The 23,421-nt window shown below is 43.3% G+C and overlaps 1 protein-coding gene across 10 annotated transcripts in view; it reads right to left on the bottom strand.

The window, feature by feature from the left end:
• Positions 1 to 23,421, bottom strand: part of LOC141127250 (keratin, type II cytoskeletal cochleal-like) — a 478,789-nt gene that overhangs the window by 241,029 nt on the left and 214,339 nt on the right. Inside the window, exons 8-9 of one of the 10 annotated variants that reach the window (XM_073613530.1) lie at positions 8,462 to 8,490; positions 7,786 to 8,368 (exon numbers count right to left, since the gene is read on the bottom strand). The exons of the other annotated variants lie outside the window; for them this stretch is intronic. Of the exons in view, the coding sequence (XP_073469631.1) occupies positions 8,331 to 8,368; positions 8,462 to 8,490 (67 nt within the window). The 3' untranslated portion in view covers positions 7,786 to 8,330. Of the gene's footprint in view, positions 1 to 7,785; positions 8,369 to 8,461; positions 8,491 to 23,421 lie in introns of those variants that run through there. 10 annotated transcript variants of the gene reach the window in all.

Genomic DNA, 23,421 nt, shown 5'->3' on the forward strand with positions numbered 1-23,421 from the left:
AAAGGAACAGTCAAATTGAAGAACATTGGGTCATACTGCTGTTTTCACAAGGCTTGGCAAAACCCACTGGCTGGTCAAGTGTAATCCCTCATATCTCATGATACTTTAGAGTTAGTCTGAGAGATGTAGCTGAAAAGCTCTGACAGCTTTCAAACAATGGAGGATATCTCCTTAGGATTAACTGGAGCAGGACAAAGAGCTGGAAGAGCAATGTCCTAGTTAAAGTGGAAGATAGAAACCGCCTAGGAAGAAAAGAAGCTGGTTTATGATTTTTGTATATATTATATATTTATTTTATTTGGAGGTTTAGATATTATTAAGCACTGCACTGTTTAGTATCCATTAACTACTCAGAGATTGGTTCATCTATGTGGCTGAACTGTGCCTGCAAGCCATGGTGCAGTTGTAGCAATCTACAGGGTGTAATGTGTTTCTCTTTTAATTGCATGAATGAGTTAATCGCTCCCTTCCAGTAAATTCTGTAAGAGTTATAATACCATGGCATTTCTATAATGCAGTATCTGGAACCACACAAATTTGTGCTAGGGTTGTCCCATAAGGACATGTTATGGGAAAAGGTTATTAAATAATATGAGGCATTAAACCTCAATTCACACAGTATAATAAACATACGAAGTGGTCTATTTATAAAAAAAATCCACTTTTTTTTTCCTTGTTGCCTTTGCAAATGTAACATTTCCTAACATTCAGTCCTAGTAGAAAAGTATTTGAGTATGAAAATTACATTCGCCAATGGAGAGAATAACCTAACACTATAGGCTAAGAACATTCAACCAGCAGGGGAAATAATACGAGGGAATGTAAAGTAAAACATTTAACAGTGGCATTGTTACCACTGCTAACCACCTTCTACTGGTCGTTAGGAATTCAGCATTGGGTTCCCCCCAAACTCCATACCAGACTCGAGGAGTCTGGTATGAATTTTGAGCGGAACCTCACACAATAAAATGGGAAAAAAGCATGAGCACCCCCCTAAAAATCCACATCAGACCCTTATCTAAGCATGTAGCCTGGACTGCCGTGCTCATCCCCTTCTTCCTTAATCATACCAGGTCACTTTCTCACAACCTGGGAGGGATGCCTTGCCAGGGGGGACTCCCTGGCAAGGCACTTTGTCTCGATGTTGATAAGGAAAAGGGCCTCTTCCCCACAACTGTGCCCCAGTGGGAAGAGGCCCCCGGATACCAGCCCCTTCCCTATGTGAATGAGTAAAGCCGGCAATAGATGTATCAATTCTGCATGAACCACACTAATTTCACTCTGCCTATGGTCAGGCTGGTTGTACTGAAGTCAGTCTTTCAAGTGCCTTCAGTACAATTAGCCTGTCTGTTTTTTTTCCTTCAAACACTGCCGGCGACTAAAGCCACCAGCAGTGATCATTGCATTCTGATGGCGGGGAAACCTACAGTTGGCAGAAAACAGTAACTCCACGGGGGGATTCCCATTCAATACTGACTGTGTTGATGGGGAAATTGAGCATTAGGTAAATCAAATTATCTAAAGTATGGCCAGCCTAAGGATTACAGTCTACAGTCTCAACATATAATTCATTATAAATAAAAAGGCAGCTGTTGTTCAAATCAATAAATAAACAATAAAGACGTGCACATAACGGAATGTTATAGATCCTCCTACCTTATGGCAGGAAAGATCATAGAAGCTTGTGGGGTCTACCCGACCTCCTGGGGTCTTTAGACAGATCCTCCAGTGCCCTCCACTTAGTGGCGGTGCATCCATAAGGGCGCACGGGTGCCCCCTCTCTCCAGCCACCCCCTCTATCATCAATAGATAGATTTATGCATTACATGAATCTATCCACGGTCGCCGCTGCCACCCCCTATTCAGGCACCCAGCTCCTTTTCGGGTGCTTGAATTACAGTGGTGGGGGTGTTTTAAAGCACCTGATTAGAGCCATAGGCTCTAATAGGCATCAAAAAATGTGACCTGCGAGCGCCATGTGAATGAATATTCGCTTTCCTAACACTAAACCGCCTCTCCGCCAATCAGGTGCCCGTCACCTGATTGGCTGAAACGACAGGCGCTATGATTAGATGGCTATCAGATGTCCAATCATAGGAGAGGACGGAAGGAGAGGAAGGGAGAAGACATTGAGGACATGGAGGACACCGCCCGCCACCGTCACCTACTGCCCCATTGAAACAGGGTAAGTGCCAGACAGACAGCGAGTGGGCGGGGGCAGAGTGGCAGCATTCGATGGGCACAGTGGCTGCATTCGATGGACACAGTGGCAGAATTTGATGGCACAGTGAGAGCATTTGATGGGCACAGTGGCAGCGTTTGATGGCACAGTGGCAACGTTTGATGGGTACAGTGGCAGTGTTTGATGGGTACAGTGGTTGCGTTTGATGGCACGGTGGCAGCATTTGATGGGCACAGTAGCAGCATTTGATGGGCACAGTGGCTGTGTTTGATGGGCACAGTGGCTGCATTTGATGGGCACAGTGGCTGCATTTGATGGGCACAGTGGCTGCGTTTAATGGCACAGTGTCAGCGTTTGATGGGTACAGTGGCTGCGCTTGATGGACACAGTGGCTGCGTTTGATGGGTACAGTGGCTGCGTTTGATGGGTACAGTGGCTGCGTTTGATGGGTACAGTGGCTGCGTTTGATGGGCACAGTGGCAGCATTTTATGGGCACAATGGCTGCGCTTGACGGGCACAGTGGCTGCGTTTGATGGACACAGTGGCTGCGTTCGGCACAGTGGCAGCATTTGATGGGCACAGTGGTGGAAATTGATGGGCACAGTGGCTGCGTTTGAGCACCAGCCGCCACTGGGTATTGCTAGTGATGCCGGAGAGAAGAAATAAGGGAGGATAGGCTTCTCGTAGTGAAATACCGTTGGGTGATTTATTAAAAAACTCACTGGTTACAACATAGCCAACCACAAGAGGACATGGACAATTTCCCCACACAGCCTGTGACCAATTTAGACAGCATGTCCATACAGACCCATGGGAAAAAGCCCCTAGGGGTGGACATAGTCACAGCCTGCACCACAGTGCCAAACAACTGCAGACAAAACAAAAAAGTACATATTATACAGTATCTCACAAAAGTGAGTACACCCCTCACATTTTTGTAAATATTTTATTATATCTTTTCATGTGACAACACTGAAGAAATGACACTTTGCTACAATGTAAAGTAGTGAGTGTACAGCTTGTATAACAGTGTAAATTTGCTGTCCCTTCAAAATTACTCAACACACAGCCATTAATGTCTAAAACGCTGGCAACAAAATGAGTACACCCCTAAGTGAAAATGTTCAAATTGGGCCCATTAGGCCCTTTTCATACTGGGGTGGTGGGTGCGTCGGCGGCAAAGCGCCACCATTTTTAGAGGCGCTTTACTGTCAATTTTGCGGCACTATTTGGCCGCTAGCGATGCGCTTTTACCCCCGCTAGCAGCCGAGAAAGGGTTAAAATAGAGCCGCGAAAGGATGTTCTTGATTTTGATTTTTGTTTTTGATTTTGGTTTCATATAGAAAAAAAACTGTCCTCCTGAACCTTATTCACCCTCTCGATGTATTTAAAGGTTTCAATAATGTCTCCCCTTTCCCTTCTTTCCTCTAGAATGTACATATTAAGTTCCTGAAGTCGCTCTTGATATGTTTTATCTCCCAGACCTTTCACCATTTTTGTTACCCGTCTCTGGACTCGTTCTATTGTATCAATATCCTTTTATAAGTGAGGTCTCCAGAACTGGACACAGTATTCTAAATAAGGTCTAACTACATAGGGGAATCAAAACCTCCTTCCTCCTGCTGATGAAACCTCTAGTGATGCATCCTAGAATTGTATCCACTTTTTCCATTGCCTGGTCACACTGTTTGCTCATTTTGCAATAATTTAAAAATATGTCCTCCCAAATCTTTTTTTTTCTGTAGTGCTGGCCAACACTGTACTCTCAATGCATTCCAATGCAAAAATGGATGACAACAGATGATCATTTATTTTCATCTGTTTTCATCTGCTTCCGTCAACATCCGTTTTTTTGAACAGATGAAAGCTCTATTTTTCATCTGTCAAAAAAACGGATCGGATAAAAAACTGATGTAAACTGAAAAATTGTCAGTTTTTCATCCGTTTTTGCATTGGTTATTAGGGGCAACCAGTCACTGTAGGGGTGGTCTGGGTTGTGGCAGGAGAGCGGTATATACAGTGAGGGAGCAGTCTGCAAAGACAGGCTCCCTCACTTGGCAGCGTTGACTGTCACTGTCAGCTTTTAAATGTAATTGCCAGCTTTTTTTCCCTTAGGCTTTGAAGCTGGGGGGGGGGGGGGGGGGGGGGGGTTGTGTGTGCAAGGAGAGGGCATTTAAATCTAGGTGTCGACTCTTTTTTCTATAAACAGCGCAGAGCCAGAACTGTCAAAAAAAAAAAAAAAGACATTCCTCAGCATAGAGAGATAATGAAGAGATACAATGTATCTCTCAGTTCTTAGATCAAAGGAATGAACTGGTTTATAGATGAGGGTAGTTTAACCACTTAAAGACTAAACCTTTTTCTGACACTAGTTAAAATCAGTATTTTGTGCTAGAAAATTACTTAGAACCCCCAAACATTATATATTTTTTAAACAGAGACCCTAGAGAATAAAATGGCGGTTGTTGCAATTTTTTATGTAACACGGTATTTGCACAACGGTCTTTCAAACATAATTTTTTGGGGAAAAAATACACTTCCATGAATTAAAAAAACTAAACAGTAAAGTTAGCCCAATTTTTTTTGTATAATGTGAAAGATGATGTTACGCCGCGAGAATTGCGAGAAAATCGTGATCTTTATTCTAAGCAAAAAAATTGTGATTCTCATTTTATCCAGAATCGTGCAGCTCAAGTGGTTAAGTGGATGTAAAGAACTGATGTGAAAAACTGATGTAAATGTATCCATTTTTTCTTTGAAAAAACGTGACTGAACTGATGAAACAAACTGTAGGCATGTGTGAAAGGGGCCTTACAGTTCTTCTTTAATATCAAACCAAATACATTGGTGATTACTAGAACCCAAATTTTCTCCCACCTCAACATCAGACAGACAACATTAACTTTTCTAGCACAAACCGCCCAAATCCCCCACCCTAGCACAAATTCTCTTCCCCCATTTCCCTTCTCAACACAAATCCCCTTCCCTCATCTCACCACTCCTAGCACACATCTCCAAATTTCCCCTCCTAGAACAATTCTTACCTCCAGCCACGCCCCCCCCCCCAATTCCCCCTCCCAACACAAATCCCCCCCCAATCTCCTTGTGGTGCCTCCTGAACCTCACATGATACGGCAGTGCTCTGGGCAGCTTCCCCTCCTACCCTCCCCTTGTCCAGGCCCTGCTGTATACTACACCAATAAGGGAAGATCCCTCTCTGGTTGGAACGCACACACAAAGGGTTTTGAGTATTTCATTTGTTTTTTTTAATTAATGTTAGCATTATGCTATTTTTGACATGTATGTCAACTCCACCTCCCCTCTTCCCTACGCTGTTGTTCCTGTATAGTGTATACCCTGGTATTGTTGTTTCCCAGTCATTTGAGTCCTTGAACCAGGTCTCTGTAATTGCAACAAGGTCCAAGTTGTCCCTAGACATAAGAGTTGTCAGCTCACAAAGCTTGTTGCCTAAACTAGAGCATTAGTAAGGTCCCAGAAGATGCAGTAAGTCCCATAAGATGCATAAGATCTCTCAGTGCATTAACCACTTAAGGACCAGCCTCGTTTTGGATTTTAGGTGTTTACATGTTTAAAACAGGTTTTTCTGCTAGAAAATTACTTAGAACCCCCAAACATTATATATGGTTTTTCTTCTAACACCCTAGAGAATAGAATGGCGGTCATTGCAATACTTTTTTTTGCACCGTATTTGCGCAGCGGTTTTATAAGCGCACTTTTTTTGGAAAAAAATCACTTTTTTGAATAAAAAAATAAAACAACAGTAAAGTTATCCCAATTTTTTTTTATATTGTGAAATATAATGTTACGCCAAGTAAATTGATACCCAACATGTCATGCTTGAAAATTGCGCCCGCTCGTGGAATGGCGTCAAACTTTTACCCTCAAAAATCTCCATAGGTGACGTTTAAAAAATTCTACAGGTTGCATATTTTGCGTTACAGAGGGCTAGAATTATTGCTCTCGCTCTACCGGTCGCGGCGATACCTCACATATGTGGTTTGACCACCATTTTCATATGCGGGCGCTACTCGCGTATGCGTTCGCTTCTGCGCGCGAGCTCGTCGGGACAGGGGGGTTTTAAAAATTTTTTTTTTAATTTTTATTATTTATTTTACAATATTTTATTTATTTTTATACTGTTTAAAAAAAAATAAAAAATTGTGTCACTTTTATTCCTATTACAAGGAATGTAAACATCCCTTGTAATAGAAAAAAGCATGGCAGGACCTCTTAAATATGAGATCTGGGGTCAAAAAGACCTCAGATCTCATATTTACACTAAAATGCAATAAAAAAAAAAAGTCATTTAGAAAAATGACATTTGAAAAAATATGCCTTTAATAGGCGTGGACGGAAGTGACGTTTTGACGTCGCTTCCGCCCAGCAGTGTCATGGAGACGAGTGAGCGCCATCTTGGCCTCACTCGTCTCCAGACACACCACGGCACAGGACGCGATCGCCTCCGCCACTACCGACGGCTCCGGTAAGCGGCGGAGGGCACCAGATCGCGGCGGGAGGGGGGGCCCCCTCTCCCGCCACCGATAAAAGTGATCTCGCGGCGAATCCGCCGCAGGGACCACTTTTATCTGAAAGCCGGTCGCCGCACGAAAACGGGGATACCGGGGTTATGGCAGCTAGCTGCTGCCATAACAACGATATCCCCGTTCAAACTTAGGACGTACATAGTCGTGCGGCGGTCGGGAAGTGGTTAAAGTCATTGATGGTAAAATCCTTACATTTTTCCATATCTAAGGTTGCCACATGTGGTTTATTCCAATTGTTATCATAAATGACTCTCATTGTTAAATTCCGGGCAAAAAGGTTTAGATCTTTTATAAACTTACAAATGTTAATATTATTCCAAGGGCAGAAACTCAGACCTATCTGCAAGACCTTTGTCTCCTCCAGAGAGAGTATATAAAGATGATGAGTTAGTTATTAAGCCCCAGTTCACACTATAATCCACATGTGAATCACACAGAGATTGCATTGCATTCCTCTGCAAGCCACATGCGATTCAGTGTGGTGCGATTTGAGCCCATTAATTTTGAATGGGTTCAAATTGCACAGTATTGCACCAAAGAAGTGCGGGCACCTTTTTTGGCACTGCACCACAACTGCATTACATGGTCGTTTTGTACCATGCAATTCGGTTCATGCAAACCACACTGGATTTGCGATCCTTTTGTTGTTAACTTTGTATTGACACCTGTAGTAAATCGCAAACACAGTGAGATTGTAATGCGGTGCGGGAAACGTGCAGGGATTGCCAACCATTGAATATCCATATCCCCATTTTCCAATCCTTTTTTTCCTTCCCTCCCCATTCCATTCATGCTCCCATTTTCTCTCTCTCGCTCCTCATCTATTCCCTTTTAGCTCTTTAGTTGTCCCATTTTCCCTGTTTTGTGCCCCTCAGTTTGGTTAAAATATGGACCAAATGCATACTGCAGTGGAAGTTATTTGTAGAAATATATGTCATTCTTGGATATATTGCTCTTATATTTTGTACAGTCTGTTGCAAACTTTTTATCAACAGAAAATGTTTAATACAAAAAATAAAATCTACAATGCACAAATCTGAAATAGCATTTTATTAGGGAATAGGATAAGGTAACAGTATTTGGACTTTGCTGGCCAGCTTTGAGCTTGTATCTATAGGAAAATGCAACTTGCTTTCAGATACTTTCTGTTTGAATTTGACATCAGCTTAAGACATTTCTAGGATCTTTCGGAATACATTGACATGTACATTTGATTATAAGTTGACCTCCGTCCAACCTACTTTTCATCATCTCCTTCTAAACTACATCAACCTGCTTCAAGCTGCTTTTGGATTCCCATTGACTTGTCAAAGGCCCTTACTGTATTTATGGCTATATAAGCATGGAGCTTTTAACTGTGAATGTACATGGAAGCAGACACACAATGCAGCAGAATGGAATAACAGGGTAGCAGCAATAAAAGCATTGTAGAGAGAGAATATGACATATCTATATTTCCATTCTATCAATGGTGCTCATGGCAGGAATGGTGCTTGCTTGTGTAAACATGCCAATGGCTTTTTCCATTGCCAGAACTGAATCCACGTTTGCAATGATGATGTCAACCATGAGACATTCCTCCTCAATGGTGTTTTCCCCCATGGCTGGAGTGCAGTATAGCTAAATAAAAAATAAAAATAAAAAAATAGCAGACAGTTAAAGCATTGTTCCTAGGAATTACAACTGTCAACGAAGATTAGTATGTTTACTTACCAATATTTACATTACCATCTGAGGACAAGCTGAAATAAAATATCAAAATGTAAGTTGAAACATATATTGCAAAGTATGGCATCATTTCATCATTTCACTTTATATGGGCACTGATTGGCACTTTGATGGGCACTGACAGGCGTTACTGATGGGACACAGACTGGCAGCTGTTGGGCACTGATTGGCAGCTGATAGGCACCTCTCATGGGGGCTGCGCTGATAATCAATGTGTTGAATAATCAATGTGTTGATAATCAATGTGTTGATAATCAATGTGTTGAAGAGCCGCGGATTGGCTCTTCCTGTCAGCGTGAACTGAAGAAAGCCACTTACCGGCACTTCCTGTCTCACTCTGTGATCAGCTGTGATTGGTCACAGCTGATCACGTGGTAAGGAGCCTCCGTCAGAGGCTCTTTGCATAGATTAGAGTTGCGGTGTGTCAGACTTACACATAGCAACACTGATCGCTGCACTGTGCGCCCCCACATGTGTGCAACGGCATGTTATCCTGAAAGAAGTCATATGATGTCCAGTCAGGATAACAGAACCACCACCTGCCAGTCATTCTGCTATAGGCTGGACGGGAAGTGGTTGAAGACAAAATAAACAAGAGGCACCAAGATATGGATACATAGTTAGAAGGCACCCATTAAGGTATAAAGAAGAAAAAATATGGCATAGTACACCATCTGCTGAACACCTAGAGACGTGGCCATTAAAGTGGATATTCATACGGGGTGGCGTGACTTCCGCTGACACAGATGGATGTGATTAGCGGGAGCTCCGAGATCAGCCTTCTGGGCCTCCGTCAGGATCCTGTGTAGTCCCTGCTACCGAGACCTATAACCCGGAAAACAGACACTCCTGGCGGCAAGATGAGCAACAAGCAGACGGCGGCGGATCGCCTTAAGGAGTTTGCACGATCCGACAGGCAAGATGGTGGACAGAGCCCTCCACAGACACAGAGAGGCGAAACATCAGCTCTGGAGATCCAGAAGACCAGCACACCCCAGCCGTAGCCTGAGAAGACAGAAAAGCGGGAGAAGCCGCCTAAGCTGACACTGGAACAGATGAATTCACAATTAATGGAGGCCATCCACTTAAGCAATGCAGTCCTGACAGGTAAAATGGATGAAATTAAAAATGAGATAGGACTGATCAGACATGACATGCAGAGTATGAGAGATAGGATGGCAGAAGTGGAAAATAGGATATCTATACAGGAAGATGCAGTTAACCCTATGCCTAAAAAAATATTATCAGCAGAGAAGCAGATTGTTACATGGCAACAAAAAACAGACGATTTCGAGAATCGCATGCACCGCAATAATTTAAGACTAGTCGGTTTACCGGAGAAAGTGGAGGGGTTTAACCCTGGAGACTTTATAGAAAAATGGTTGAAAAATGTATTTCCAGATATGGAGGTCTCAACAGCATTTGCAGTGGAAAGAGCACAGAGGGTGCCGGCAGCAGTACCAAAGCCAAGGCTCCATCCTAGACCTTTGCTGGCGCGATTATTGAGGAGGAGGAAGGGGAGGTATGTACACTAAAGATTAAATTAAAGATTAAAAGTATGAACACAAGTATACATAACACTGAAGAATGGAGTGTAGGGGGGAGATGTGGGGGGAGGGGGGTAGATTATGAATAGGGGGAGATAAGGGGTAGGGGGAGAGAGGAGGGGGGTTAAGAGTTGAGAAGTAACACAAGAAGGGGATTAAAATGTAATATGGATGGCACGCGACGATATACAGCTAACACAGGAGATATAGGGAAACACATAGCAGTGGGTTGGAGGGGGGGAGGTGCATATGGAATATTCACATGGATAGGAAGGGATATGGGAGTGCAAACAAAAGGGGGGCTTGGTGACTTTTTTTAAATTTTTAAATTTTTTTTTTTGTTAGTTTCTTCTTCTTCCCCCTGTCCTCAAACTCCTTCTTAAGAATAAGGGGGGTTGAGGAGTAGATAGGCTGAAATCGATACGAATTACCTATATAAAGGGCAAAATGCACTATGTCGGTAATGCCCTAAAAAATTTTAAATGGATGAATGAGGATGATTGGATGAAGGGATGGGGTAGGAGGGAGGAGTATGTAGGAAGGGGAAAGGTCACGGGGGAAAGAATGAGAATTAGGATTCCTGGTGAAAAGAAGGGTAAAGCAAAAAACAATAAATATGAGTAATATGAGTAATCAGTATACCTTTTTGTCATAGAATGTCAGAGGTATGGGTACGCAATTAAAACAAACACAGGTTTTTACAGAAATTAGTAAGGTGCAAGCCAAAATAATTTGCATTCAACAAACACACGTGACTAAAGAAAGACTGGACTATTTAAAAAAGCCTTGGATACAGTGCGAGTGCACGTAGGTCTGCGAATGCACGTAGGTCTGCGAGTGGTCTGCGAGTGCACGTAGGTCTGCGAGTGGTCTGCGAATGTACGTAGGTCTGCGAATGTACGTAGGTCTGCGAGTGCACGAAGGTCTGCGAGTGGCCTGCGAGTGCACATAGGTCTGCGAGTGCACGTAGGTCTGCGAGTGGTCTACGAGTGCACGTAGGTCTGCGAGTGCACGTAGGTCTGTAGGTCTGCGAGTGGTCTGCGAGTGCACATAGGTCTGCGAGAGCACGTAGGTCTGCGAGAGCACGTAGGTCTGCGAGAGCACGTAGGTCTGCGAGAGCACGTAGGTCTGCGAGAGCACGTAGGTCTGTGAGAGCACATAGGTCTGCGAGAGCACATAGGTCTGCGAGAGCACATAGGTCTGCGAGTGCACATAGGTCTGTGAGTGCACATAGGTCTGCGAGTGGCCTGCGAGTGCACTTAGGTCTGCGAGTGCACGTAGGTCTGCCTGTGGCCTGCAAGTGCACGTAGGTCTGCAAGTGGCCTGCGAGTGCACGTAGGTCTGCGAGTGCACGTAGGTCTGCGAGTGGACGTGGGTCTGCGAGTGCACGTAGATCTGCGAGAGGCCTGCAAGTGCACGTAGGTCTGCGAGTGGTGTGCGAGTGCACGTAGGGCTGCGAGTGGCCTGCGAGTGCACGTAGAAATAAAATATAATGTAACAGCGCTTAGTCCATTCACATATAAACACACATGTGTGTGTATAATCAATCAAAGAGAACAAGCAGACCAGTGGAAGCAATGTCCGGTAAAAGATAGTAATAAATAGGAGCAATGTCCAATAAAAGATGATCCAATACTGTAAAAGACAATGTAAAGTCTATGGATGTAAATCATCGGTGTAATTGATAGATATAGGGGTCTCTATATATCCAATACCCAGGGCAGCTTCCTGTTGAGCGAAGTCAGCTCTCCATGAAAGATATGAAAAAAATCCAAAAGGAAAAGCGCCTCTTAAGTATCAGAATTTATTTGTAATAAAAGAATCACATCAAAGCACTTACATGTAAAAATGTAGACTTCCAAGGAGAACTGTTCCCGTTGTCGCCACATCCAGGTGTAGGTTGGAATAAATGACGGCCGAGCGGGTGGCCGCGGACCTCCGCACGGAAACGCCGGCTGTTGTGCGGTGAGCGAGTATCACTTCCGCGTTCCAACAGGGTCACGTGGTGGGTGACGTCAATCGGGCAGTTCTAATGTCTGGGATCCACTACGCGTTTCTGAGCATGCGCGAAGCTCGCAACGGGCATGCGCGCTCCTTTCTCAAGTGTACCTGCGTACGTGCGGAGGTCCGCGGCCACCCGCTCGGCCGTCATTTATTCCAACCTACACCTGGATGTGGCGACAACGGGAACAGTTCTCCTTGGAAGTCTACATTTTTACATGTAAGTGCTTTGATGTGATTCTTTTATTACAAATAAATTCTGATACTTAAGAGGCGCTTTTCCTTTTGGATTTTTTTGCGAGTGCACGTAGGGCTGCGAGTGGCCTGCGAGTGCACGTAGGGCTGGGAGTGGCCTGCGAGTGCACGTAGGGCTGCGAATGGCCTGCGAGTGCACGTGGGGCTGCGAGTGGCCTGCGAGTGCACGAAGGGCTGCGAGTGGCCTGCGAGTGCGCGTAGGTCTGCGAGTGCACGTAGGTCTGCGAGTGGTCTGCGAGTGCACGTAGGTCTGTGAGTGCACGTAGGTCTGCGAGTGGCCTGCGGGTGCACGTAGGTCTGCGGGTGCACGTAGCTCTGCGAGTACCTGTGTATTGTCTTGTTGTGTACCTGTGTATCGTCTTAAGTATTAGTGCCAGGAAGCTAGCTGTTAGGTAATTTGGACAGGGTATAATCCCCAATCCTCACTAAATTTAATAGGTACGATGCCCGGCGGGTGTGGAGAGGCGACTCTTTGTACATCTTGCTGCATGTATGCGTTCCTTGATCATCCGATCGAGGGCGAATACTGCTGTGCAAAATGTAAGCACATTGTTTCCCTGGAAGCCCAGGTTCTGAATCTGGCGAAGCAACTGTCAGCACTGAGAAGTCCCTCCATACTAAAGGAGAGCCAGGAACGTACACAGCAGGGGCCGGCAGGGGCCAGCACAGAGGCGGGTGGAGACAATGAGGTGCAGGCACTAGCAAAGAGTAGATGGGTGACAGTCAGGAAGGGTAGAGGGAGAAGTGCCAGGGAGGCCGATCCAGGACTGGAGCATCCCAATAAGTACACTCCATTGAGTGACATTGGTGAAACCAGTCAGGGACCAGCACTGCTGGAGCTGAGGGACTCTCTTAGCTGCCGGGGGAAGAACTCCTCCAGTGAGAGTGGGGGGGGGCAGCGAAAGGAAAGGAAAGACAAATTCTGGTGGTAGGGGACTCAATTCTTAGAAGGACAGAGAGGGCAATCTGTAGCCAAGACCTGAAGCACCGAACAGTATGTTGTCTACCGGGCACTCGGGTTCGGCACATCATGGATCTTGTTGACATATTACTGGGAGGGGCTGGGGAAGACTCAGCTGTCATGGTGCATGTTGGCAACAATGACAAAGTCAGAGGCAGATGGAGTGTCCTAAAGAACGATTTTAGAGACTTAAGAGCTAAATTGAGGAAAAGGACCTCCAAGGTAGTATTCTCAGGAATACTACCGGTATATCGAGCCACACCAGAAAGGCAGAGGGAGACTGGGGAAGTAAACAAGTGGCTGAAGAGCTGGTGTAGTAAGGAGGGGTTTTTGTTCCTGGAGGACTGGGCCGACTTCTCAGTCGATAACCGGTACTATAGAAGGGACGGACTGCACCTAAATGAGGAGGGTGCAGATCTGCTGGAAATGAAGATGGCCAAAAAGTTAGAGGGGTTTTTAAACTAGGCGATGGGGGGGAGGGTCAAGAGGTAGAGATAGTCAGCATGGAAGATATTCCAGAGGGTAGTATTGGGGGCATTAGTGGCAGGTTGACCAAAGCACAAAAACACAAGGTAAGTATGGTAGCAAGTCCTGGTTGCAATCTCGAAACACCCAATACGAGGACAATATGCGACCGGTCTAAACTATGTGGCATGTTCACCAATGCCAGGAGCATGGCGAACAAGATGGGTGAACTAGAGATATTGTTGTACGAGGAGGATTTGGATTTTGTGGGAATTTCAGAGACCTGGTTCAACAGCTCTCATGATTGGCTGGCAAACATTCAAGGGTATACCCTTTACTGCAAAGATAGAGAGGGTAAAAAAGGGGGAGGGGTATGCCTATATATCAAGAATAATGTACAAGTGAATGTGAGAGATGATATCACTGAGGGAGCTAGGGAGGAGGTGGAATCCTTATGGGTAGAGCTCCAAAGGGATGAAGCTAAGGGGAAAATAATACTGGGAGTATGCTATAGGCCCCCTAACCTGAGGGAGGAAGTGGAGACAGATCTCCTATCACAATTTGGATTAGCAGCAAGGATGGGAAGTGTTATCATAATGGGGGATTTTAACTATCCAGACATAAACTGGGCGGAGGGAACCGCGCATTCATTTAAGGCTCGCCAGTTCCTTAATGTCTTGCAGGTCAATTTTATGGGTCAGATCTACTGATTACCAACAATACAGACCTGATCACAGATGTGGAAATACGGGGCAATTTAGGTAACAGCGATCACAGGTCAATTAGTTTCAGTATAAATCACATAAATAGGAAACATAAAGGGAATACAAAGACACTGAATTTCAAAAGAGCCAACTTCCCTAAACTACAAACCTTGCTAAAAGGCATAAATTGGGATAAAATATTAGGAACAAAGAATACGGAGGATAGATGGGTTTGCTTTACGAGTATATTAAATAAGGGCATTAGCCAATGTATCCCATTGGGTAATAAATTTAAAAGGGCGAACAAAAGTCCTGGATGGCTTAACTCCAATGTAAAAATGCATATGAAAGCAAAGGAGAAGGCCTTCAAAAAATACGAGGTTGAGGGAGCATCCTCAGCAATCAGACTTTATAAAGAATGCAACAAAAAATGTAAGGGTGCAATTAGGACGGCTAAGATAGAACATGAAAGACACATAGCGTAGAGGAGCAAAAAAAATCCCAAGAAATTCTTTAAGTATGTAAACAGTAAAAAAGGGAGGACTGACCATATTGGCCCCATAAAGAATGAGGAAGGACATCTGGTTACAAAGGATTGGGAGATGGCGAAGGTATTGAATTTATTCTTCTCCTCGGTCTTCACGAGTGAATCGGGGGGCTTCAGTAACCAAAACTGCAGTGTTTATCCTCATGACACAACAAAGGAAGCACCTCCATGGTTAACAGAGGACAGAATTAAAATTAGACTTGGGAAACTTAACATTAATAAATCACCGGGACCTGATGGCTTGCATCCGAGGGTACTTAGGGAACTCAGTCAAGTGATTGCCAGACTGTTGTTCCTAATTTTTACAGACAGTCTCCTGACTGGAATGGTACCAGCTGATTGGAAAAAAGCCAATGTAGCACCAATATTTAAAAAGGGCCCAAAATACATCCCTGGGAATTACAGATCAGTTAGCCTAACATCAATAGTATGTAAACTCTTGGAGGGGATGATAAGGGACTATATACAAGATTTTAGTAATGAGAACGGTATCATTAGCAGTAATCAGCATGGATTCATGAAGAATCGTTCTTGCCAAACCAATCTACTAACCTTCTATGAGGAAGTGAGTTGCCATCTAGATAAAGGAAGGCCCGTAGACATGGTGTATCTGTATTTTGCAAAAGCATTTGACACAGTTCCCCATAAACGTTTACTGTACAAAATAAGGTCCGTTGGAATGGACCATAGGGTGAGTACATGGATTAAAAACTGGCTACAAGGGTGAGTTCAGAGGGTGGTGATAAATGGGGAGTACTTGGAATGGTCAGGGGTGGGCAGTGGGGTTCCCCAGGGTTCTGTGCTGGGACCAATCCTATTTAATTTGTTCATAAACGACCTGGAGGATGGGATAAACAGTTCAATCTCTGTATTTGCAGACGATACTAAGCTAAGCAGGGCAATAACTTCTCCGAAGGATGTGGAAACCTTGCAAAAAGATCTGAACAAATTAATGGGGTGGACAACTACATGGCAGATGAGGTTCAATGTAGAAAAATGTAAAATAATGCATTTGGGTGGCAAAAATATGAATGCAATCTATACACTGGGGAGAACCTCTGGGGGAATCTAGAATGGAAAAGGACCTGGGGGTCCTAGTAGATGATAGGCTCAGCAATGGCAGCAATGCCAATCTGCTGCTAACAAAGCAAACAGAATATTGGCATGCATTAAAAAGGGGATCAACTCCAGAGATAAAACGATAATTCTCCCACTCTACAAGACTCTGGTCCGGCCGCACCTAGAGTATGCTGTCCAGTTCTGGGCACCAGTCCTCAGGAAGGATGTACTGGAAATGGAGCGAGTACAAAAAAGGGCAACAAAGCTAATACAGAGTCTGGAGGATCTTAGTTATGAGTAAAGTTCGCGAGCACTGAACTTATTCTCTCTGGAGAAGAGACGCTTGAGAGGGGATATGATTTCAATATACAAATACCGTACTGGTGACCCTACAATAGAAATAAAACTTTTTCGCAGAAGAGAGTTTAACAAGACTCGTGGCCACTCATTAAAATTAGAAGAAAAGAGGTTTAACCTTAAACTACGTAGAGGGTTCTTTACTGTAAGAGCGGCAAGGATGTGGAATTCCCTTCCACAGGCGGTGGTCTCAGCGGGGAGCATCGATAGTTTCAAGAAACTATTAGATAAGCACCTAAATGAACGCAACATACAGGGATATACAATGTAATACTGACACATAATCACACATAGGTTGGACTTGATGGACTTGTGTCTTTTTTCAACCTCGCCTAGTATGTAACTATGTAACAGTGGTCGAGTCACTCATGTCACACAACATATTCAAGAGGGGTTTCCCTTATGGTGCATCGAGCGGTGACATGGGAGTGCATAGGGGTAAGGAGGGACCCGGAGGGGAGATATGTCTTTGTCTTTGCCCTGACACACTCACTGCCATTTGTAATTATGGGAATATATAATCCTCCACCTGCTACGATGGCAGTGTTGAAGGAAGCAATGTTATTTATGTCAGAGTATCCAAAGGCATATGTTGTGTGTATGGGAGATTTCTAATATGTGTTTAAATCCCAAGATGGATAGGTTTGGGAGGAAAAATCAGAGAGGAACAGTAGGGTCCAGGATGTTGGAAAAATTTATAATAGAAGTTGGATGGACTGATCTTTGGAGGATTAGAAACCCAGAAGCTAGGTCTTATTTGTGGCATGCACCAGGGAGAGGTTGCATCTCTAGAATAGACCTGGCTCTGGGGAATGAGAAGATACTCCCAATGATGCAATCCGCCACTTATAGGTCTAGGTGAGTGTCTGACCACTCTGGGTTGACCTTTGAGTTAAAAATAGGGAATAGAGGAAGATGTCCGGGCTATAGGATTCAATCTCGATGGTTAACCCAGATTAGTCTAAACGATAGAATACCGGAGCAGCTGGAAATGTTTTTGGAAGCTCATGGAGATAGGAAAATGGGGGACATGATGTGGGATAGCTTTAAGGCATTTATAAGAGGTATAACAAGATCTACAATATCATATGTAAAATGAACCAATAGACAGGAAGAAGAGGAATTGGAGCAGGACTGCGCACGAGCAGAAACTGAGTTCATAACCAAACCTTCAAATATAAACGAGATAAGATGGGCAGGATTAGCACGCCAGTATAAGAACAAATTAATAATTAATGCTAAGCGTAAGAAATTTCAGCAAAAACAAAAAAAATTTGAGCAAGGACACCAAGCTAATAGGATACTGAACTTCTTGATAAAACAACAGACTCCATCACTGGCGATTTCAGAAGTGAGAAATGAGAAAGGGGAGATGGTAAACACATTAGAGGAGATACTCATGAGCTTCCAAAAATATTATGTTAATATGTATACATCAACATTGACAGAGAGATATTGAGGAAGAGGAAGTACGAGAAGCTATCTTCTCTCTGGGGAAGGGTAAATCTGCAGGACCGGATGGTATACCACTGGAAATGTACCAGCGATATGTGGAGACTATGGCACTAACCAAATTGATAGAGAGATATTTCTTCAGAGAGAAATGTCACCCACTATGTATGAGGCAACAGTTATATTGATACCTAAACCCGATAAAGATAGAGCTGAATGTGCGTCATATAGACCAATTTCATTATTGAATATAGATTACAAAATCTTGGCAAAAATACTTGCCAAAAGGCTTAACGAAGTAATCTTATCCATTGTGTCAGATGACCAAACTGGATTTATGCCAGGGAAGTCTACCTCAATCAATATTAGAAGAACCCAATTTATGGTACAGATGAGGGAGCTTATTCCGGAGTCAAGTGCCTTGGCTTCGTTGGATACGGCCAGGGCATTTGACTCCGTAGAATGGGAGTTCTTACAGATAGTATTGAAAAAAAATGGATTTGGGGAAAAATTTTGAAAATGGGTTAGAATAATTTACAAACAACCATGTTCAAACCTACTAATAAATGGGACTCTATCTTCCACAATAAAACTATATGAACGAGACAGTTAGTTGAAGTATTTAAATACTTAGGAATAAACATTACGTTAGATCCTGAAGAAGCCCTGAAAGTTAACATACTCCCCCTGTTAAAATATGTCAAGAGAAAATTGGCAATATGGATAAAACTACCAATATCAATGGCGGGTAGAATTCAGCTGATTAAATCTATTATATTGCCCAAGTGCCTGTATCTTTTTGCACATTCCCTGGTAAAAATACCAAAACAGATATTTAAAGACCTGAATTCACAGATAACTAGGTTTATTTGGGCATATGGTAGAAGCAAATTAAAAGATACAAAGACCTAAAAATGCAGCAGGGTTGGCTTTGCCGGACCTATATTTATATTATCTAGCTGGGCAACTGAAGCATTTAAGATCCTGGGTAGGACAGGAGCAAAAAACAAGAATTGAAGAGTATTTACTAAACAAGATGCAAGTAGAAGATTTCTTTGTAGGACTAGAAATAAAGGACCTGAGGAGGGTGGGAGTAAGAATTCCCCTGCTAAAGCTAGCCAGAGCAGTCTGGAGGGAAGCAAGGAAACTAACAGGATTTTTTGATATCCCACCAGAAACTGCTTTGTGGAATAATCCAGCATTTGAGCAACTGGAAAAATTTGAGGATAGCAAATTCTGGAAACAGAATGAGGTGATAAGTATTGGTCAGGTGTACGATAGAAATATAATAGTACCCTACGAAAATTTATGGAAACGATATAATTTATCAAGTAAACAGTTTTATAGATACCTTCAGCTCAGACAAGTGTTAGATACAGTTTAGAGGAAAGGAATTAAAAATATCTAAATATCCTCTTATAGGTATTTTGAGATCGCAGGGACCAAAAGGACTAGTAGCCAAACTTTATTCACATCTGCTACAGAGTAAAATAGGAGGGGAACCAATGGAAATAAGGAATAAATGGCAAGTAGCTATCCCAGACATGATGATCAGGAATGGGATGAAGTCTGCTCCTCCCATTTGAAAGTATCCCCAGCAATGAATAACAGGATAATTCGGTTAAATATTGTATATCAGACTTACCTGGCCCCAAATAGGTTGTATAAAATGGGGAGAATGACCGAACCAAATTGCACAAGATGTGGGCAAGAAGGGGCGGACTTCCTCCACATAATGTGTTATTGTGGCAATATAGAAAGATACTGGCAACAGGTGATCAGGAAAATAGGAAAAGTGTTAAATGAACCAATTATAGCCACACTTGAACTCTGTTGGGAATACGAAGGGAGAAGAGAGGTAGTAGCAGATATAATAGGATGTTCCTGCAGGAAGTATTATTTCTCGCAAGAAAACAAATAGTAGAGAAATGGATTCAGCCGAACCAACCGACAGTGATCCAGTGGGTGAGAGCAGTAAATCAGGTTTTACCATATAAAAGAATAATATATGAACAAAGGGGTAATCTGCAGAGATTTGAGAATATATGGGCAAAGTGGAATACAGTAGATCATGTTTTACATTAGATGTAGGAATACCTGAAAATAAAGTATAAACTGACCATGGAGAGAGTGGAGGAGAGAGAATGGAGTGACTGACAGGAGAGAATGTAAATGGATATATATGAAGAATTGTATAAGGATACAAAATGTTAAATTATGTGGATTAATTTGTACAAAATTTGTAATAAAGAGTATTGAAAAAAAAAAAAGTGGATATTCATGGTGTATGACCTATAGTGTGGTATTAAAATAAGCCCCCAGCATTTGCAACAATAATAACCTCCAGAACTAGTCTAAGTAGCTTCAATGGCAGCCTCCGTGTTTCTTTCAGAAAACATTTACTTTAATCAGCAGACACTTGTAGATTACTGTGTCAGTGCACTAGAGTGACCCACAATACTAACAGAATTATTACCAACAATCCCCTCAGAACCATTTTTTAGACAGGGAAAGAAGGGACCACACACCAAGGAGGTACCCGCAGGAAGATCGACGGTCCCCATAGAAACACCCTCAGAGTTCTCAAAAGTCACCAAGAGGCTCACAGGAAGAAAGAACAAGAAGAAGCCCCGAAAGAAGAGGGGATGCAGAGCAGGAACGAGATTCAAAAAGAAAAAGGGAGTAGTTGGCGAGGGTGTCTTTAACCACTTGACCACTGGGGACTTAAACCCCCTTAATAACCAGACCAATTTTCAGCTTTTGGTGCTCTCACACTTTGAATGACAATTACTCAGTCATGCAACACTGTACCCAAATGAATTTTTTGTCCTTTTTTTCACACAAATAGAGCTTTCTTTTGGTGGTATTTAATCACCGCTGGGTTCTTTATTTTTTGCGCTATAAAAGAAAAAAGACCAAAAATTCTGTAAAAAAATGCATTTTTCTTCGTTTGTTATAAAATTTTGCAAATTAGTAATTTTTTCTTCATATATTTTGGCCAAAATGTATACCTCTACATATCTTTGGTAAAAATAACCCAAATCGGTGTATATTATTTGGTCTTTGTGAAAGTTATAGAGTCCACAAGCTATGGTGCTAATCTCTGAAAATTGATCACACCTGAAGTACTGACGGCCTCATTTCTTGAGACCCTAACATGCCAGAAAAGTACAAATACCCCCCAAATGACCCCTTTTTGGAAAGAAGACATTCCAGACATTCCAAGGTATTTAGAAAGATGCACAATGAGTTTTTTGAAGTTGTCATTTTTTCCCACAATTCTTTGCAAAATCAAGATTTTTTTTTTCATTTTTTTTTTTTCAAAAAAATTGTCATATTAGCAGGTTATTTCTCACACACAGCATATGCATACCACAAATTACACCCCAAAACACATTCTGCTATTACTCCCGAGAATGGCGATACCATATGTGTGAGACTTTTACACAGCGTGGCCACATACAGAGGCCCAACATGCACGGAACACCATCAGGCGTTCTGGAGTGCCCAGGCCAATTCTGACATTTCTCTCATACATGTAAAAATCATAATTTATTTGCTAGAAAACATAGAACCCCAAAACATTATATATATTTTTTTAGCAAAGACCCTAGAGAATACAATGGCGGTGTTGCAACTTTTTATCTCGCACGGTATTTGCGCAGCAATTTTTCGAACACGTTTTGTTTGAAAAAAAAACAGTTTTGTGCTTTCAAAAAAAACAAAACAGTAAAGTTAGCCCAATGTTTTTACATAATGTGAATAATGAAGTTATGCCGAGTAAATAGATACCTAACATGTCACGCTTCAAAATTGCACACGCTCGTGGAATGGCGCCAAACTTCACTACTTAAAAATCCCCATAGGAGACGCTTTAAAAAATTTTACTGGTTACATGTTGTGAGTTACAGAGGAGGTCTAGGGCCAAAATTATTGCTCTCGCTCTACCGATCGCAGCGATACCTCACATGTGTGGTTTGAACACCATTTTCATATGTGGGCGCAACTTACGTATGCGTTCGCTTCTGACTGCGAGCACACGGGGACACGGGGAAATTTTTTTTTTTTTATTGTTCATTTTACTTTATTTATTTTAGTTTGAGGCTTTTTTCCCAAAAAATAAATTTTTTGATCACTTTTATTTCTATTACAAGGAATGTAAACATCCCCTGTAATAGGAATATGGCATGACAGGTCCTCTTTACAGTGAGATATGGGGTCAATAAGACCTCACATCTCACCTATAGGGTGAGATCGTAGCGGTGAGTCGGTAGAAGCACCTGAGGGCGGCGAGAGGGGGGGGCGTCCCCTCTCGCCTCCCGTAAGAATGATCAAGCGGTGGAACAGCTGCTATGATCATTCTTATGGTGTAGGGAATCGCCGGCTGAAAAAGATGATATCTGAATGATGCCTGTAGCTGCACCCATCATTCAGATATCCCCGCACAAAGTCAAGGACGTCGTATGACGGCCGGCGGGCAGGAAGTTTTTAAAACACATTTTTTTTAACACAAAGTTGTCCATTTATACAATATTTCTAACACATAGCATGTACATACCAAAAATGACACCCCAAAATAGATTCTCCTGCTCCTCCTGAGTACGGCAATACCACATGTGTGAGACTTCCACAGCCTGGCCACATACAGAGGCCGAGTACAGCCGAGCATGGCAAAGTATGGCTGGGTATCGCAGAGTATGGCGGGGTATGGCGGAGTATGGCGGAGTATGGCGGAGTATGGCGGGGCATGGCGGGGCATGGCGGGGCATGGCGGGGCATGGCGGAGTATGGTGGGGTATGGCGGGGTATGGCGGAGTATGGTGGGGCATGACGGAGTATGGCGGAGTATTGCGGAGTATGGCGGGGCATGGCTGAGTATTGCACAGGGTTGCACAGGATCATTGCAGAGTATTGCACAGGGTTGCACAGGATCATTGCAGAGTATTGCACAGGGTTGCACAAGATCATTGCAGAGTATTGCACAGGATCATTGCAGAGTATTGCACAGGGTCATTGCAGAGCATGGGGGGATGGCTGAGCATGGATGGATGGATGTGACTGTACATGTCACTGAGCTGCGCTGTGGGCACTACACATCCAGCCCACAGCGCAGCTCCCATCCGATCTCTCCCCCTCTGTACCGATCGGTACAGAGAGGGGAGGGAGGAACCGACGTCATGACATGACGCCGGTTTGTTTACATGTGATCGCTCCGTCATTTGACGGAGCGATCACATGGTAAACGGCCATGATTACCGTGATCCGTGATGACCCAGGGGTCACGGATGTTCCCGTGTGCGCGCCCCAGGGGGTGCGCGGGAGCAGTTTTCTGGAATCACGTCATATGACGTGATCCCAGAGTTATCAAGCCGCCCTGCAGCTGTCATTTGGCTATGGGGCAGTTGGCAAGTGGTTAATTTGAGTGGCAAAAGTTTAACTACAGAAGAAATGGCTGTCTTGGATAAAGGCTTGAAACATGCCCCTGTAAGAAATTTGAATAAATTTGACACATATATCAGAATTCAAAAATATGTGAGAAAAATTAATATTAAAAAAATATATTTTGAGTAACCCACCCACAACAGGGATGAAAATAC

Source organism: Aquarana catesbeiana, linkage group LG02, assembly GCF_042186555.1.
Source record: "Aquarana catesbeiana isolate 2022-GZ linkage group LG02, ASM4218655v1, whole genome shotgun sequence".
Classification (NCBI taxonomy): domain Eukaryota; kingdom Metazoa; phylum Chordata; class Amphibia; order Anura; family Ranidae; genus Aquarana; species Aquarana catesbeiana.